General features: G+C 41.9%; 1 protein-coding gene across 2 annotated transcripts in view; it reads right to left on the bottom strand.

Moving 5' to 3' along the window:
• The window catches only part of LPAR1 (lysophosphatidic acid receptor 1), a 156,269-nt gene that overhangs the window by 49,095 nt on the left and 93,665 nt on the right, over positions 1-13,509 (bottom strand). For both annotated transcript variants that reach the window (XM_029203183.1, XM_029203184.1), the window contains one exon: positions 9,662-10,409. In XM_029203183.1, coding sequence (XP_029059016.1) covers positions 9,662-10,409 — 748 coding nt within the window. The remainder of the gene's footprint in view (positions 1-9,661; positions 10,410-13,509) is intronic.

A 13,509-nucleotide genomic window follows, 5' to 3' on the forward strand; every position in this document is an offset into this window, starting at 1 on the left:
TCCCTGGTGGCGCAGTGGTTGAGAGTCTGCCTGCCGATGCAGGGGACACGGGTTCGTGCCCCGGTCCGGGAAGATCCCACATGCCGCGGAGCGGCTGGGCCCGTGAGCCATGGCCGCTGAGCCTGCGCGTCCGGAGCCTGTGCTCCGCAACGGGAGAGGCCACAGCAGTGAGAGGCCTGAGTACCGCAAAAAAACCAAAAAACAAAACAAAACAAAACACCAGAGTTTTCCAAGTGCTAGGCCCTGTTCTAGGGGCTGGGAAATAAGATAAAACCTTGCCATCACTGAATTCCCAAAACAATACTCCAAAGAGGTACGTAAAGTAGCAGTGAGAGATTAGAAGGGGGGTGAAATATCCTTTCCTTTCTAGGTGGATAGTGATGGGACTCAGACTAAAGGAATCGCAAGTGGTCTCACAATAAAGCTGGGACTGACTAGGGAACAGCAATAAGGTCTCATGACCCTATCCATTTGCCGTTTCTTTCATTTATGCCAGACACAGTCTTTCACTTCAGATCAAAAGGAAACAGAATGGTGCCCTGAATGATGGCTGGGTTGCCAGCTGTGCCCTAAGCATGGCAGGTCCACCAAAAGGAGCTAATGACCCTAACAGATATTGACAAAGTGGCCTGTTCCATTTCAAAACTCATTTTAATGGCCAACACTATTTAACTTTAATCTGGAGACGTCCAGAGAGTTACCAAGTCAAAACTGTCATTTCTTATGGGGTAATAGGACTTTTCATACATACGGCTGAGGCTCAACAAATAAGATGCAGGCAACTCTGCAGTGCAGATGTATCTTTGGGAAAGCAAAGGCCACTCAGAATAAAATTTACAGCCTGTTTTGGAGCCAAGAGCTGCTAAACCACAACAGTACTTTAATACCATGTCATAGAAATGAAGCACCATCACAGCCACCAAACCCACTATTGTATGTATGCTGGTGTGTGGATGAGTGGAGGTATGTCAGAGAGAAGACAGAAAGGGCGGGCGGGGCGCAGGGGGAGAAAAGGCACATGCAGACAAGACCTCATGGTAATGACAATACTTGCTACCATTCAGTAAGTGTTTTACATTAGCCAGATCCTGTGCTAAGTGTGCTTTACATGAATTACCTCGTCTAATGCTCGTGATCACTTGATTATAGGAAGGTCCTACTATCCCTATGCTATTAATCCTGAAACTGAGGCTCAGAGACGTTCAGTCATTTCCTCAAGGCTATGAAACTAGTAAGTGAGGGGTCAGGATTCCAATTCTAAACTCTGGCCTATTTTATTCCGAATCGAAGCTCTCAAGCCCTAAGCAACAGTGATTTCCAGTGGCTGCCACAATTCCTTCAGGAAACCTTTGCATCTTCTATGACCTTTAAGGACGAGGACAAATGACTGTGTAAGGTTCATTCTGGGACTGACAGGCACCTCAGCGAGACGAGGTCTGAATCACTCATCAGACCTGAAGTAAGAAAGAGCTTCATGTTCTGCCTGCTCTGTCCACACCTCAGAAGAAACCCTGTTAGGTTCATGTGGTATTTTTGTTTTCTGTTTCTGTTTGAAAGTTTCTTCTGAATAAAAATATTTGAATGGAGTTGGGCAACAAAAGGGTACAAAGAGCTGGTATTTGCAAGTTGTTTTCCCATTTGACCAGGCCCAGGATCTGGGGTCTGGGCAGCACTGTGGGGCTTCCGCAGGGATTCTCTCCTGACCACACCCGCAGTGCCAGCCAGCCCCGTGGCTCGTCCAACAACAGAGGCTCTCATGAATGGTCTCACAGGTCCTTCCTCAAAGAGGCCTTAACAGGAACGCCGCGGGGACCTGAGGAGACTCGGGGTAGCTCTGGTTCCTCTTCAGAGCAACAGGATGTGCAGTTGGTCACCTATGGCCAGGGAATAAAAGGCTCTTGTGTCTAGCCCCTTCCCTTAGCAACAAGACCAACTGGGAAACCCTCCCTTCTTGCCACACAGCTCTCTACTGTAGAGTCATTTTTTTTTTAAATCGTTTCTTTGAGACTCTCCTCTATCAATGTGCCGCTCCCTTTAATGGGGGAGAGTACACCTAAACCTAGTTATTCAAAAGCTGATATGGAGAAAAATCATAGTCCCTTGCTTTTACTCCAATTCTATTTCTACTAGAAAACTCTACGTGGCTGATCCACAGTAGTTATGTCCTTATCGTTTTATTTATAGAGTTATAAGTAGAACTCTAAATAACCTTGGAAATCAAATTGGCCAACTCCATCCTAGAGATGAAAGTACAGAGAAATTGCTGCACAGAGAAAGTGACTTGCCCAGAATCACCCAGACAGTTAATGACAAGAGTCAGGAGTAGATCCCAGAGGCATCCTGCCTCAATGAATGTAAGTGGGAAAACTATACATACATACACACACACATACACACACACACACACACACACACACACACACACACACACACACGGTAAAATAGAAACAATAAAAAACCAAGATAAATAAGAAACTAATACAATGCTGTTATGAAGAAAGTAAATAGGATGATAAGAAGGTGTTGGGACTTCCCTGGTGGCGCAGTGGATAAGACTCTGCACTTCCAATGCAGGGGGCCCGGGTTCGATCCCTGTTCAGGGAACTAGATCCCACATGCATGCTGCAACTAAGGAGCTGGTGAGCTGCAACTATGGAGCCCGCCTGCCGCAGCTAAGACCCGGCGCAACCAAATAAATAGTAAAAATTTAAAAAATAAAATTAAAAAAAATAAAGAGAATTAGTTTAAAAAAAATGTGTAAAAACTACATAATGTGCCAGTAATTCAGCTTCCAATGACTTTTATCAAAGCTTCATTTCAGAGATCACCAGCTGTTTATAATAAGGCCAAATTCAAGGGAACCCTTTCTGTGGGTTCCGGGTACCTTTATAGCCACAATGTTTACACCTAAACCTGGGTAGCCACAGAAATACATGTTGATGTTCACAAGGAAGAAAACGATGGAAGGTGTGGATGGAAATGAACAAGCTGGAGGCCTAGGCAGTAGGAACAGCACCTTACTGGAAGTTAACAAACCTAGTTCTCGGTTTGAGCCACCAGCTAACTCAGACCTAAATTTCTCAGTTGGGAGCTTCGGTCCCTTTATTTGTAGGATTAGGGAGTTGGATAGCGTGATTTTTAAAGGACCTTTCAGCTCTAAAATTCTAAATCTGGACAGATCCTTGCTTTAAAAAAAAAAAACAAAAAACGAAGAAGTTGTTCTTTACTATGTTTACACAGTGGAACAAGTCCAGTGTTGAGCTCTACATTTACAAAGCCAAAAGAAAATGTAGAAAGAATATAAATAAGCAGAAAGCAGAGCCTAGAAGGAGAATGACTGTACATCCTGGGTTGACCAGACTAGTCTTGGTTCAGGCCTGTTGTCCCACTGTCCCAGTTAGTGCCTGTTTTCACTACCAGAAGTGTCTCAGTTTGGATGATAAATTATATGGTTATCCCTATAAGGAACTGGTGTTCTTTATCTTAGGGAATCCTTTAGCATCTCTGATCACCTAAAGGCAGAAACTCAAACTCCTTAATACATTATAAAAGCTCTAAGCCAAAACTCTACCCAGCATACCCACCACATGGTAATCATACCTGACTACTTTCAGTTCCCCAAAGGTGAGCTGTTGCTTAGCTTCTCCTCTACCCCCACCCTACAGGAGGACAAGCTCCTCCACATGCATCAAGACCCAACTCAATATTTCCTCCTGTGTGAGGCCTCCCTTCCCTCCACTCTGCCCAGACATCAACTAGCACATGGACCCGACTGCTTTGCAACTCCTTCTCAGTCACCTCTAACACGCTGTAAGCTCAGCAAAGAACGAAGTTTAAAAAGCAAAAATAAACAAATGGGACTACATCAAACAAAGAAGCTTCTGCACAGCAAAGGAAACCATCAACAAGACAAAAAGATAACCTACTAAATGGGAGAAGATACTTGCAAATGATATATCTGGTAAGGAGTGAATACCCAAAACATATAAAAAACTCACACAACTCAACAACAACAAAAATCTGATTAAAAAATGGGCAGAGGAGCTGAACATACATATTTTCCAAAGAAGACATACAGATAGCCAACGGGTACATGAAAAAATATTCAGATCACCAATTATTAGGAAATGCAAATCAAAACCAAAATGAGATATCACCTCACGCCTGTTAGAGGGACTGTTATCAAAAAGGCAAAAAATAGGGCTTCCTTGGTGGCACAGTGGTTGAGAGTCCGCCTGCCGATGCAGGGGACGTGGGTTCGTGCCCCGGTCTGGGAAGATCCCACATGCCGCGGAGCGGCTGGGCCCGTGAGCCATGGCCGCTGAGCGTGGGCGTCCAGAGCCTGTGCTCTGCAATGAGAGAGGCCACAACAGTGAGAGGCCCGCGTACCGCCAAAAAAAAAAAAAAAAAAAGGCAAAAAGTAACAAGTGTTGGCGAGGATGTGGAGAAAAGGCAACCCTCCTACACTGTTGGTGGGAAATTGGTACAGTCACTATGAAAAACAGTATGGAGAGTCCTCAAACATTAAGAGTAGAACTACCATATGATCCAGCTATCCCACTCCTGGCTATTTATCCAAAGAATACGAAAACACTAATTTGAAAAGATATATGCATCCCATGTTCATCACAGCATTATTTACAATAGCCAAGAGATGGAAACAATCTAAGTGCCCATCAACAGATGAATGGATAAAGAAGATTGTAGTATATATGTGTGTGTACACACACACACACACACACACACACACACACACTGGAATACTACTCAGCCATAAAAAAGATGAAATCTTGTCATTTGCAACAACATGGATGGACCTTGAGGGTATTATGCTATGTGAAGTAAGCCAGAGAAAGACAAATATATGATTTCTCTCACTGTGGAATTAAAAAAAAAGAATAAATCAAATAAAAACAAACATGTAGATACAGAGAACAGAGTAATGGTTACCAGAGGGGAGGGGGTGGGGAGGAGGGTGAAACAGATAAAGGAGATCAACAGTATGGTGATGGATGGAAACTATATTTTTGGTGATGAGGATGCTGTAGAAATATAATGTTGTACACTCGAAACTTATGTTATAAACCAATGTTGCTTCAATTTAAATAAATGGTATTTACCTTATTCATCTTTTTATCCTTTAGCACATAATTAGCACTCAACAATATGTTTGTTGAATTAAACTGAACAGAGAAGTACATAAAGATTTGCTTACAGGATATTGGCCAAATTATCCTTCATCAGAGTAATGAGAAAACAATGGGCTTAAACTCATCTGGCCCCAACTACTATTATTAATACCAGTAACAGTCTCTTATATGGCACGTGACCAGTGTCCTATGATAGAAGGTCATGGTCCACAACATTCTTACAGCTGGATTCCAGTTCTGCTACTTACAAAATAAGCACTCTTGAACAAGTTACTTACCCTATCTTAACTCAGTTCCCTCAGTATAAAATGGGAGAAACACAACTTTCCTTGGTGTAAGGTTATAAACAGTGCATGAAGAGTAATGCCGAGTATTGACCCTGGCACAGGGTACGTAGGTAAAAAGCAGTTAATTTAGCTTCAGTGGTGATCATTTCCAGCCAGAACAGATCCAACTAGAAAAAGTGTCTCTCTCTTCTTCCCCAAAGACATAGGCTCCACCAGGATTTATTTTGCTTTATTTTCCTCACTCTCTCCCACAATTAAGATGCAAAAACCTCTACACCATAACCATTATTTTCTCTTTCCAAATCCTGGTTTCCCTCTTCTCTAATTATCTCCAACAGAAGGGTCATCAGAAGGAACAGAGCAAGAAAGGCAAGGACTTACAACTCAAGATAGACTGTGGTCAAATAAGGAAGAACTTGACTACCACTCTGATTCAACCGTGGAACAGACTCAAAAGGAATTCTTGGTAAAATGTCAAGTGGGGAGAATTCAAGCCTGGGGAAGGATTACATGACTTCGCACTAGGACAATGAACCCTCAAGTTAACTACACCTTGAACTAAACACTCCTTCAATCAGAAGCAGTCAGTTACTGGTGCTCCAACACCAAACAGTGGAAAAGGGCCAATGAGATGAGAGTCATAACCATCACGATCAGAAGCAAAAGGAGGAAAGGAATGCTCCCTGAAAGCTTTCTTCTACCCAGGAAATGAAGCACAGGCAGCTAGGCAGTATCAAGAGAAACAAATGGGATCACAATGTTGCAATTTAATAGCACAGCGCTGTTCAAACTTTATAAAACAATCCAGCATGTGCTGGTAGCTGTTTGTATTATAGAGAGGCAGGAGAGCATGGAGGTGAAAAACACATGGGCTCTGGAACCAGACTGCCTGAAACGTATCCCAGCTCCTGTACTTAACTAGCTGTGTGATCTTGGGAAAGTTACTTAACCTCTCTGTGCCTCAGTTTTCACCTCTGAAAAATGAAGCTCACAAACCTAGACTCCACAGGGATGCTCTTTACAAAAACTCATTTCTAAGGCAGAGTAGTGCTAGGCACATGATTAATGCTATACGTGTTTCACAAATAAAGCTATTAAGATCCAGTACTCACTCAGGAGCAGCTTATACACAACCTTGTGCTTCAAAACTGCTGCTGGTGTTGCCATCATAAATCTCAAAGACCCCTTTATTTTATGTTGACTCCTAGAAATTCAACTTGTGGACTAACAAATCCTTTTATTGAAGGATAAACAACCAATAAACACTGGTTTATTGAACCGAATAGGTCTAAAACCCAGAGGTCATTTTGACATGGTGAAATGGAAACCGAAGGTTTGACACTTAATCAAACTGTAATCATCCCCAGAATAAATGAACAAAATACACATTATTTACTGAGCAGCCCTTGTGGTCACTTTCCAAGCTGTTGTATTTGACTGGAAGGCACAAAACGTAATAGTGGTGCAGCTAGTTTTGGTTTCTGCCACACGACTGAACCAAGTGGCATCAACTTAGTGAATCCACTATGGCTTTCTCTGGTCCTCAGTTCTGAAGGCTCAGAAGCCTGGTTTTGTCACCACATTCATTCATTCAACAGTTATTTTACAAGTACCTACTTTGTGCCACATCCCACAACAGGTAATGTGGAGAAACTGGACAACACATCATCACACTTCCTGCTCACTGCCGCAAAGCTGACAATCTGGCAGAGAAGACATATTAAAAAACCGAACGTGCATCACAAAAAAGCCTGATGGTCAATAAACTTGTTCCTACAAGACCAACCCATCTTTCGCATGCAAGCACGACTACATAGAATTCAAGCCAGGGGAGTACGTTGTACGAATGGTAACAGGCACCAACTTGACAAACACCTGGCTGTTTAGGGTGGTGAATTACCTATTCCGAGCCCTGCCCATTCTCCCATTCTTGCTGCTTTTCTCTGCAAGGCTACAGTCCACTTACTTAATTTCTCCTTCCTATACTACAATCCCATACACATCTTGCCTCACCAAATTTCTTTGCCTATCACCCTGATTGGAGTTCTCCATGTTCTGAACTTCTTCCATCACACATCTATAGAGATAATGCCATTTATTCCAGAGGCAGCTACATGTATTCAATCTTTGTGGAGCCCACTAGTTTAACCTCAGAAACCAGCGTTATATTCTGTTATTTTCAAGTCTGGGGTTGGTGTGGTAGGGCAGAAGGGGCATTTAGGGCCAACGTGCACTGAAACTGTGGCCCCATTAACCCTCAAAATAATTCTCGGGCTTTCCTGGTGGCTCAGTGGTTGAGAGTCCGCCTGCCGATGCAGGGGACACGGGTTCGTGCCCCGGTCCAGGAGGATCCCACATGCCGTGGAGCGGCTGGGCCTGTGAGCCATGGCCTCTGAGCCTGCGCGTCCCGAGCCTGTGCTCCGCAACGGGAGAGGTCACAACAGTGAGAGGCCCGCGTACCGCACACACACACACAATAATAATAATAATAATTCTCATTTAACCTGCAAAACCACCCAATGAGGCACAAAAGTTAATTTTATATGAATCGTTAAGCATACTACACACCGTAAAATGCTAGGCATTGTACAAAGGTCAAAATTCAAACAAGAACTTAGCAGGTTCATAGTCCAAGTTCAGTAGTCATTTTCTACTGGTGGTTCTATGAACTACAAGCAGTACTTGAGATGATACTAGAAAAAGTGCACCCGTATGAAACGTTTCAACCAACATTGAGATCAGCAGTAAACAAACAAATACTTGAGTCAATACAGAAGTGAAATCTCTCATGTTATTTAATACAAAAAATAGCATCCACGGTAAACAAAGATGCGCTTCATCCCTATCATGGAGAATGTATACTTGTGGCACAGGTATGTTCAAGGCTTTTGTTGATAATTAAGCATAGAGGGAAATCATTTTTATACTTCTACTGAACTTTGTTGGATGGAATAAGAAAATTTCACATCTGAGGTGGTGGGGGCCTCAGTGGGGATACTACCTACACGTGCCAGTTAGTTATAGACAGGGCTTTCGTTGTGTCAGCAATCCCAAGGCCTGGTCTTTATTCTTAGAGCCATAATTAGGGCTTTCTTTCCTGGGGCTAAAATTAAAGTAGCTCCCAGAGTTTCAGAGGAGCCACACCATCCCAGGTTCCATCCACTCAACCCTGCTTTACAAACTGGAACAAAGAGCATTAGAGGAACTTTCCACTGAATTTCAATGGAGAAAGATGAACTACTAAAGATTTCTTAAAAGATATTTTTTAAATGTGATCTGACATGAACCCAAATATAGCCCAGGGAGAAAATGTAATTCAATAAGGTAATTATTTAAAATTCTCACTGGTTGAACTTTAAAAATAGGCCCTCTAAGCTTCAAAAGAAATGTTCTGTGTATGCTGTCTTCATGGACACAGTTCCGGGAGTCAGCACAGGGCCTGGAACTTATGAGGTTCTCTTTAACTATTTTCTGAATACATAAATGAATAAATATATTCCTTGTGATCATTAACCATGAATTTTTCACCCAGGAAAAACAATAGTTATTTAAAGGCAAAAGTTATTCGAGTATACATTACATAAAAGAATAAAATCCTGCTTTTCACCTTGAAATATGAATTAACTTCCACCACAAAAACCGAAAATTAATGGAAAAAAAGTAAGTTTTCATAAAGGTGACTGTCAGAGATGGTATTAATTCCAATCCATTTTGCGCAATAAATCTATACAAAAACTTGATATACTTACCTACGTGTGTGCAGTAACAATGACAGAAAGTGAAAGACTCCTTATTTGGAAACAGACTCATAAAAATAGCTATGTGTGAAAGCATATTCATGGGACAGTAAAAACACTTTCTGAGAATCTGTAATAAAGAGACTATAGGCAAAAGTTCCACAATTTGGGCTGTAATAAAACCTTTCAAAAGCTGATATCTTTCAATACTTGATAGCCAAACTCGTCAATGACATCTTCCACATCACCATGATTTATAACACATCACTGAGACATTATTTCCCTGAAACCAGTTCTGTAATTATAGAAAGACTGGGATGCCGACTTCATTATAAACATTTGCTATAAAGGTGCCTTGTCCCCTTGTAATTCCTGCATATATACCCACTGATGTTCACATTGTTGCTTACCACTATCATAAACTACCCTGGTTTGTATTAAGACATCGAGAATCTGTAAAGTAAGTTACAGTCAAGACACAACTCACCGAGCACGATGACCACAGTCTTCAGAAGACTCATCATGGTATCCCGATTGCGCCGCGGCCCAGAACTGTGCCGAGACATCCTCATAGTCCTCTGGCGAACGTAGCCAAAGATATGAGCATAGAGAACCACCATGACGACAAAGGTCACCAAGTTGAAAATGGCCCAGAAGACCAAGTACGAGTCACTGTAGAGGGGTGCCATGTTGGAACAGTTTTCAATATCACAGATGCAGTTCCAGCCCACACTGGGTATGGCCCCCATAACAATGGCCATGGTCCAGATGACCACAATCACCACCACCACCCGCCGGTTGCTCATCCGCGTGTGGAGCTGCATGCGGAAAACCGTAATATGCCTCTCGATTGCAATGGCCAGTAAGTTGGCCACAGAGGCTGTCAGGCTGGTGTCAATGAGGCCCTGACGCAGGAGCCACGTGCTAACAGTCAGTCTCCGAGTATTGGGTCCTGTGTTGAACATTAGGTAGAAGTAGGCCAACCCAGCAAAGAAGTCCGCAGCAGCCAGATTCGCCATTAAGTAATAAATAGGAAAATGGAAGCGGCGGTTGACATAGATCGCCACCATGACCAGCAGGTTGGCCAACATGATGAAGATACAGACGGTGATTCCAAGTCCCATCACCAGCTTGCTAACTGTGTTCCATTCTGTGGCAAGGTACTTTCCACTCCGGTTATAAAAGAAGGCAATGGACTCATTGTAGAAGCACTGTGGTTCATTCATGGCTGTGAACTAGAAGAGAAAGGAAGAGAGGTTAAAAAAGAGAAAAACCATGGACCCAAATTTAAAGATGTGTAGATAACGCAAGTCTTCTACGGTAAATGTGGCCAAAAAAGAGCAAAAGCAAAGAATTTGAAAATCTGGTCCTGTGTACTGTTCTATGATTATGTTGAAACCCCAAGGCTTCTTACTGTTTTACTGTTCTCGAGATTAAAGACAGTTGGAGTTAAATAAATGACAAGGTCTGTTCTTGGTGGCTGCACATCATTGAAGTCTACGAGAAAAGCCGCACGACCCAGAAATCATGCCTAAAATACATGAGACAGATGAGAATTTTGCAGAGCGTTGCAACTGGAATATTTACCATAGTGAAATCTATTTTGGCCCATTATTTAGGGAATCTGTAAATACAGATGGTTTATAGATAGGGTATTATTGGCCTATTATTCTGCATTTCTGTTCTCACATAGTATGTGCAATCTGTGTCAGATATCTTGTAACGCGAGTCCCCACAAGGACCATCAGTCCCAACATTGCAAAGAGGTCACTATGCATCAAAGCTACTATGCCCAAAGCCAGCGTCTGCTGTTCAACATTCCTGTGGTCAGCACTGTCTTCCCCCACAACTCCTTACCCCAGAAGAGCATTCATCAAATAATCTATGACGTTTGAGAACGTTTTTCTTCTTGGAGGACATAAGAAATATGTAACTAATGTAACCGTCAGAGAGCAGTTCATACTTTGACACTGCTCTAAAAGTACACCTTCTAAAATGTTGAGCGATAATGTTTCATTATGTGTTTTCTTATTTTTAACACCATCAATCAGAATATATTTGCTTATTAACTACTTATACTCTCACTTGAATTCAAAAGGATTGAGGAAGTTTCTAATAGAATGATATAGGTGTCAATAAAACTATTAAAACAAAATTAGAAAGGAAAAAGTAACACGGAGGGCTTCCCTGGCGGCGCAGTGGTTGAGAGTCCGCCTGCTGATGCAGGGGACACGGGTTCGTGCCCCGGTCCGGGAAGATCCCACATGCCGTGGAGCGGCTGGGCCCGTGAGCCATGGCCGCTGAGCCTGCGCGTCCGGAGCCTGTGCTCCGCAACGGGAGAGCCCACACAGTGAGAGGCCCATGTACCGCAAAAAAAAAAAAAAAAAAAAAGTAACACGGAGAAACTAGAAAATTACACATCAAATAGAATAAATCACCCTTCCTAAAGCCTTAGGTTTGTCTGTGACTTCTAAAATTAGAGAATATTTCTTGAAGATAGCTCACATCCAACCTTTTTCTTCATACCTTGCACTGCATTTAGTAAATTACCTAGCAAATATGACAGTTTTAACCACTATTTTTGATCGAATATTCTACCGAATATCCGTGAGTTGTGCCTTAATGTTTACCAAACACAGAAAGTTCCAAAACAGTGTGTGAAACTCTTCTTGAATGGTTAGTCTCCTGACCTGTCCAGGCATCTAGGGTCTCTTTCCTCATTTAGACTAAATAGCTTTTAGATTATGCTTCTATAATAATCACTCTTAGCATGTTGTATAATTATGTATCACCTTGTTTCTTAGTCCAGGGGAAGAGTGAAGACCCTGTCTTACACATCTTGGTATCTAATATACCTTCCACAGAGCCCCCACTCATTGGCGATCTGAGAACTTGTGATGTTCCATTCCACTCCAAATCTTGCCATTACTCTGGGTATCTCATCTAATTTTCTAGCCTCTCAGTTTCTTGACCTCATCTTTCATGACTTTCTATTCCATTACAACTCAGCTGCCCACTTCCAAGGTCACACCCTGGACTCTGTAACCACTCAGAACTGTCTCCCTTTGGAAATAATCGATTGATACATTCTAATACTCTTTCCATTCTAATTACTCTTCCCATTCTTCCAAATTTATACATTCTAAGTACTCCCTTCCCATTCTTCCAAATTTCTCAATTGATCCCCCTACATCAGTTCTTTGAAGCCATCTATTTCCTTAAGCATCCTACTTTTCCCCAATGGATTACCTCCCTATCTTCCTCCTTTTCCCTATCTGGCTTAGGTTCCATAGGATATCGTTTCAACCTCTTTTTTTTTTTTTTTTGCTAACGCAAGAACACAGTCTCTTCTTGAAGACTTTGAGGTCAGGTGTCGTTCAGAATTCAAAAATTTGCCAGTTTTAAGAACAGTTATAGAGGACATAATCTATGTTTGATGTAACAGCCCCACCAAAATCTGAGACAGCACTCCATAATGATACACGTTAATCTCTAAAGTAAAATATATGAATATATACACTAAGTTTGATAAATAAAGGTTATAAGTAGCCTCATATCTATTCATTCAGAGCAAGTTTTGCCACTGCGTTAAGAAAAAATTATCAGTTTTCAGACCTTCTTAAATGTTATAGTTTCAGATAAGGAAGTAGAGACCTTTATCTTTTAATCTACTTGCTCCACTGCACTTCTGTAACAATTTCTTAGAATAACACCAGTCTTGGATGAATGCAATTGGTTCCCACTTCCACACCTACACCAAGGCTTCTGAGAAATGTTAGAGAAAAATCAACATATCTGGCAGATTGATTCTGCTATAAATTCACATGATGTCTTGCCTCAACTGAGAATTTAATGCCACAAGAAATCTGATTTTCCCCCTAATTATTATTCTGTATCTTCTTCACAGTAAATACTCTAAATTTATTATTCTCTCTTGAGTCTCACCTTCCCTCTCTCCAGCAGCAGTTGCCAAAAGAAGAAACTTTAAAATCATCAGATTGAAACTCTTTTTCCTTTAAAATTATCTATTCAAAAACCCGTTTTTTTCTTCCCCTTCTGTTACAATGGAAAAGGTGTACCCTTTGCCATCCAAGTGTTCTGAATCCCATCCATTCTTACTATTTCCAGAACCTTGTTCTATAAAATGCTTTCTTTCTTCAAGTCCCTCCTCACTCCTTCTCCTCTCTCTTGAATCTTTCCTATCCATATTCAAGTAAGTTTAATCTCTACCAAAGACAGGAAGGAAGGAAGGAAAGAAGGGAGGGAGGGAGGGGGGGGAGGGAGGGAGGGAGAGAGGGAGAGAGGGAGAGAGGGAGAGAGGGAGAGAGGGAGAGA

This window comes from Monodon monoceros, unplaced genomic scaffold (genome assembly GCF_005190385.1).
Source record: "Monodon monoceros isolate NGI ecotype Baffin Bay Population unplaced genomic scaffold, NGI_Narwhal_1 Super_Scaffold_5, whole genome shotgun sequence".
In the NCBI taxonomy this organism is placed as follows: Eukaryota; Metazoa; Chordata; class Mammalia; order Artiodactyla; family Monodontidae; genus Monodon; species Monodon monoceros.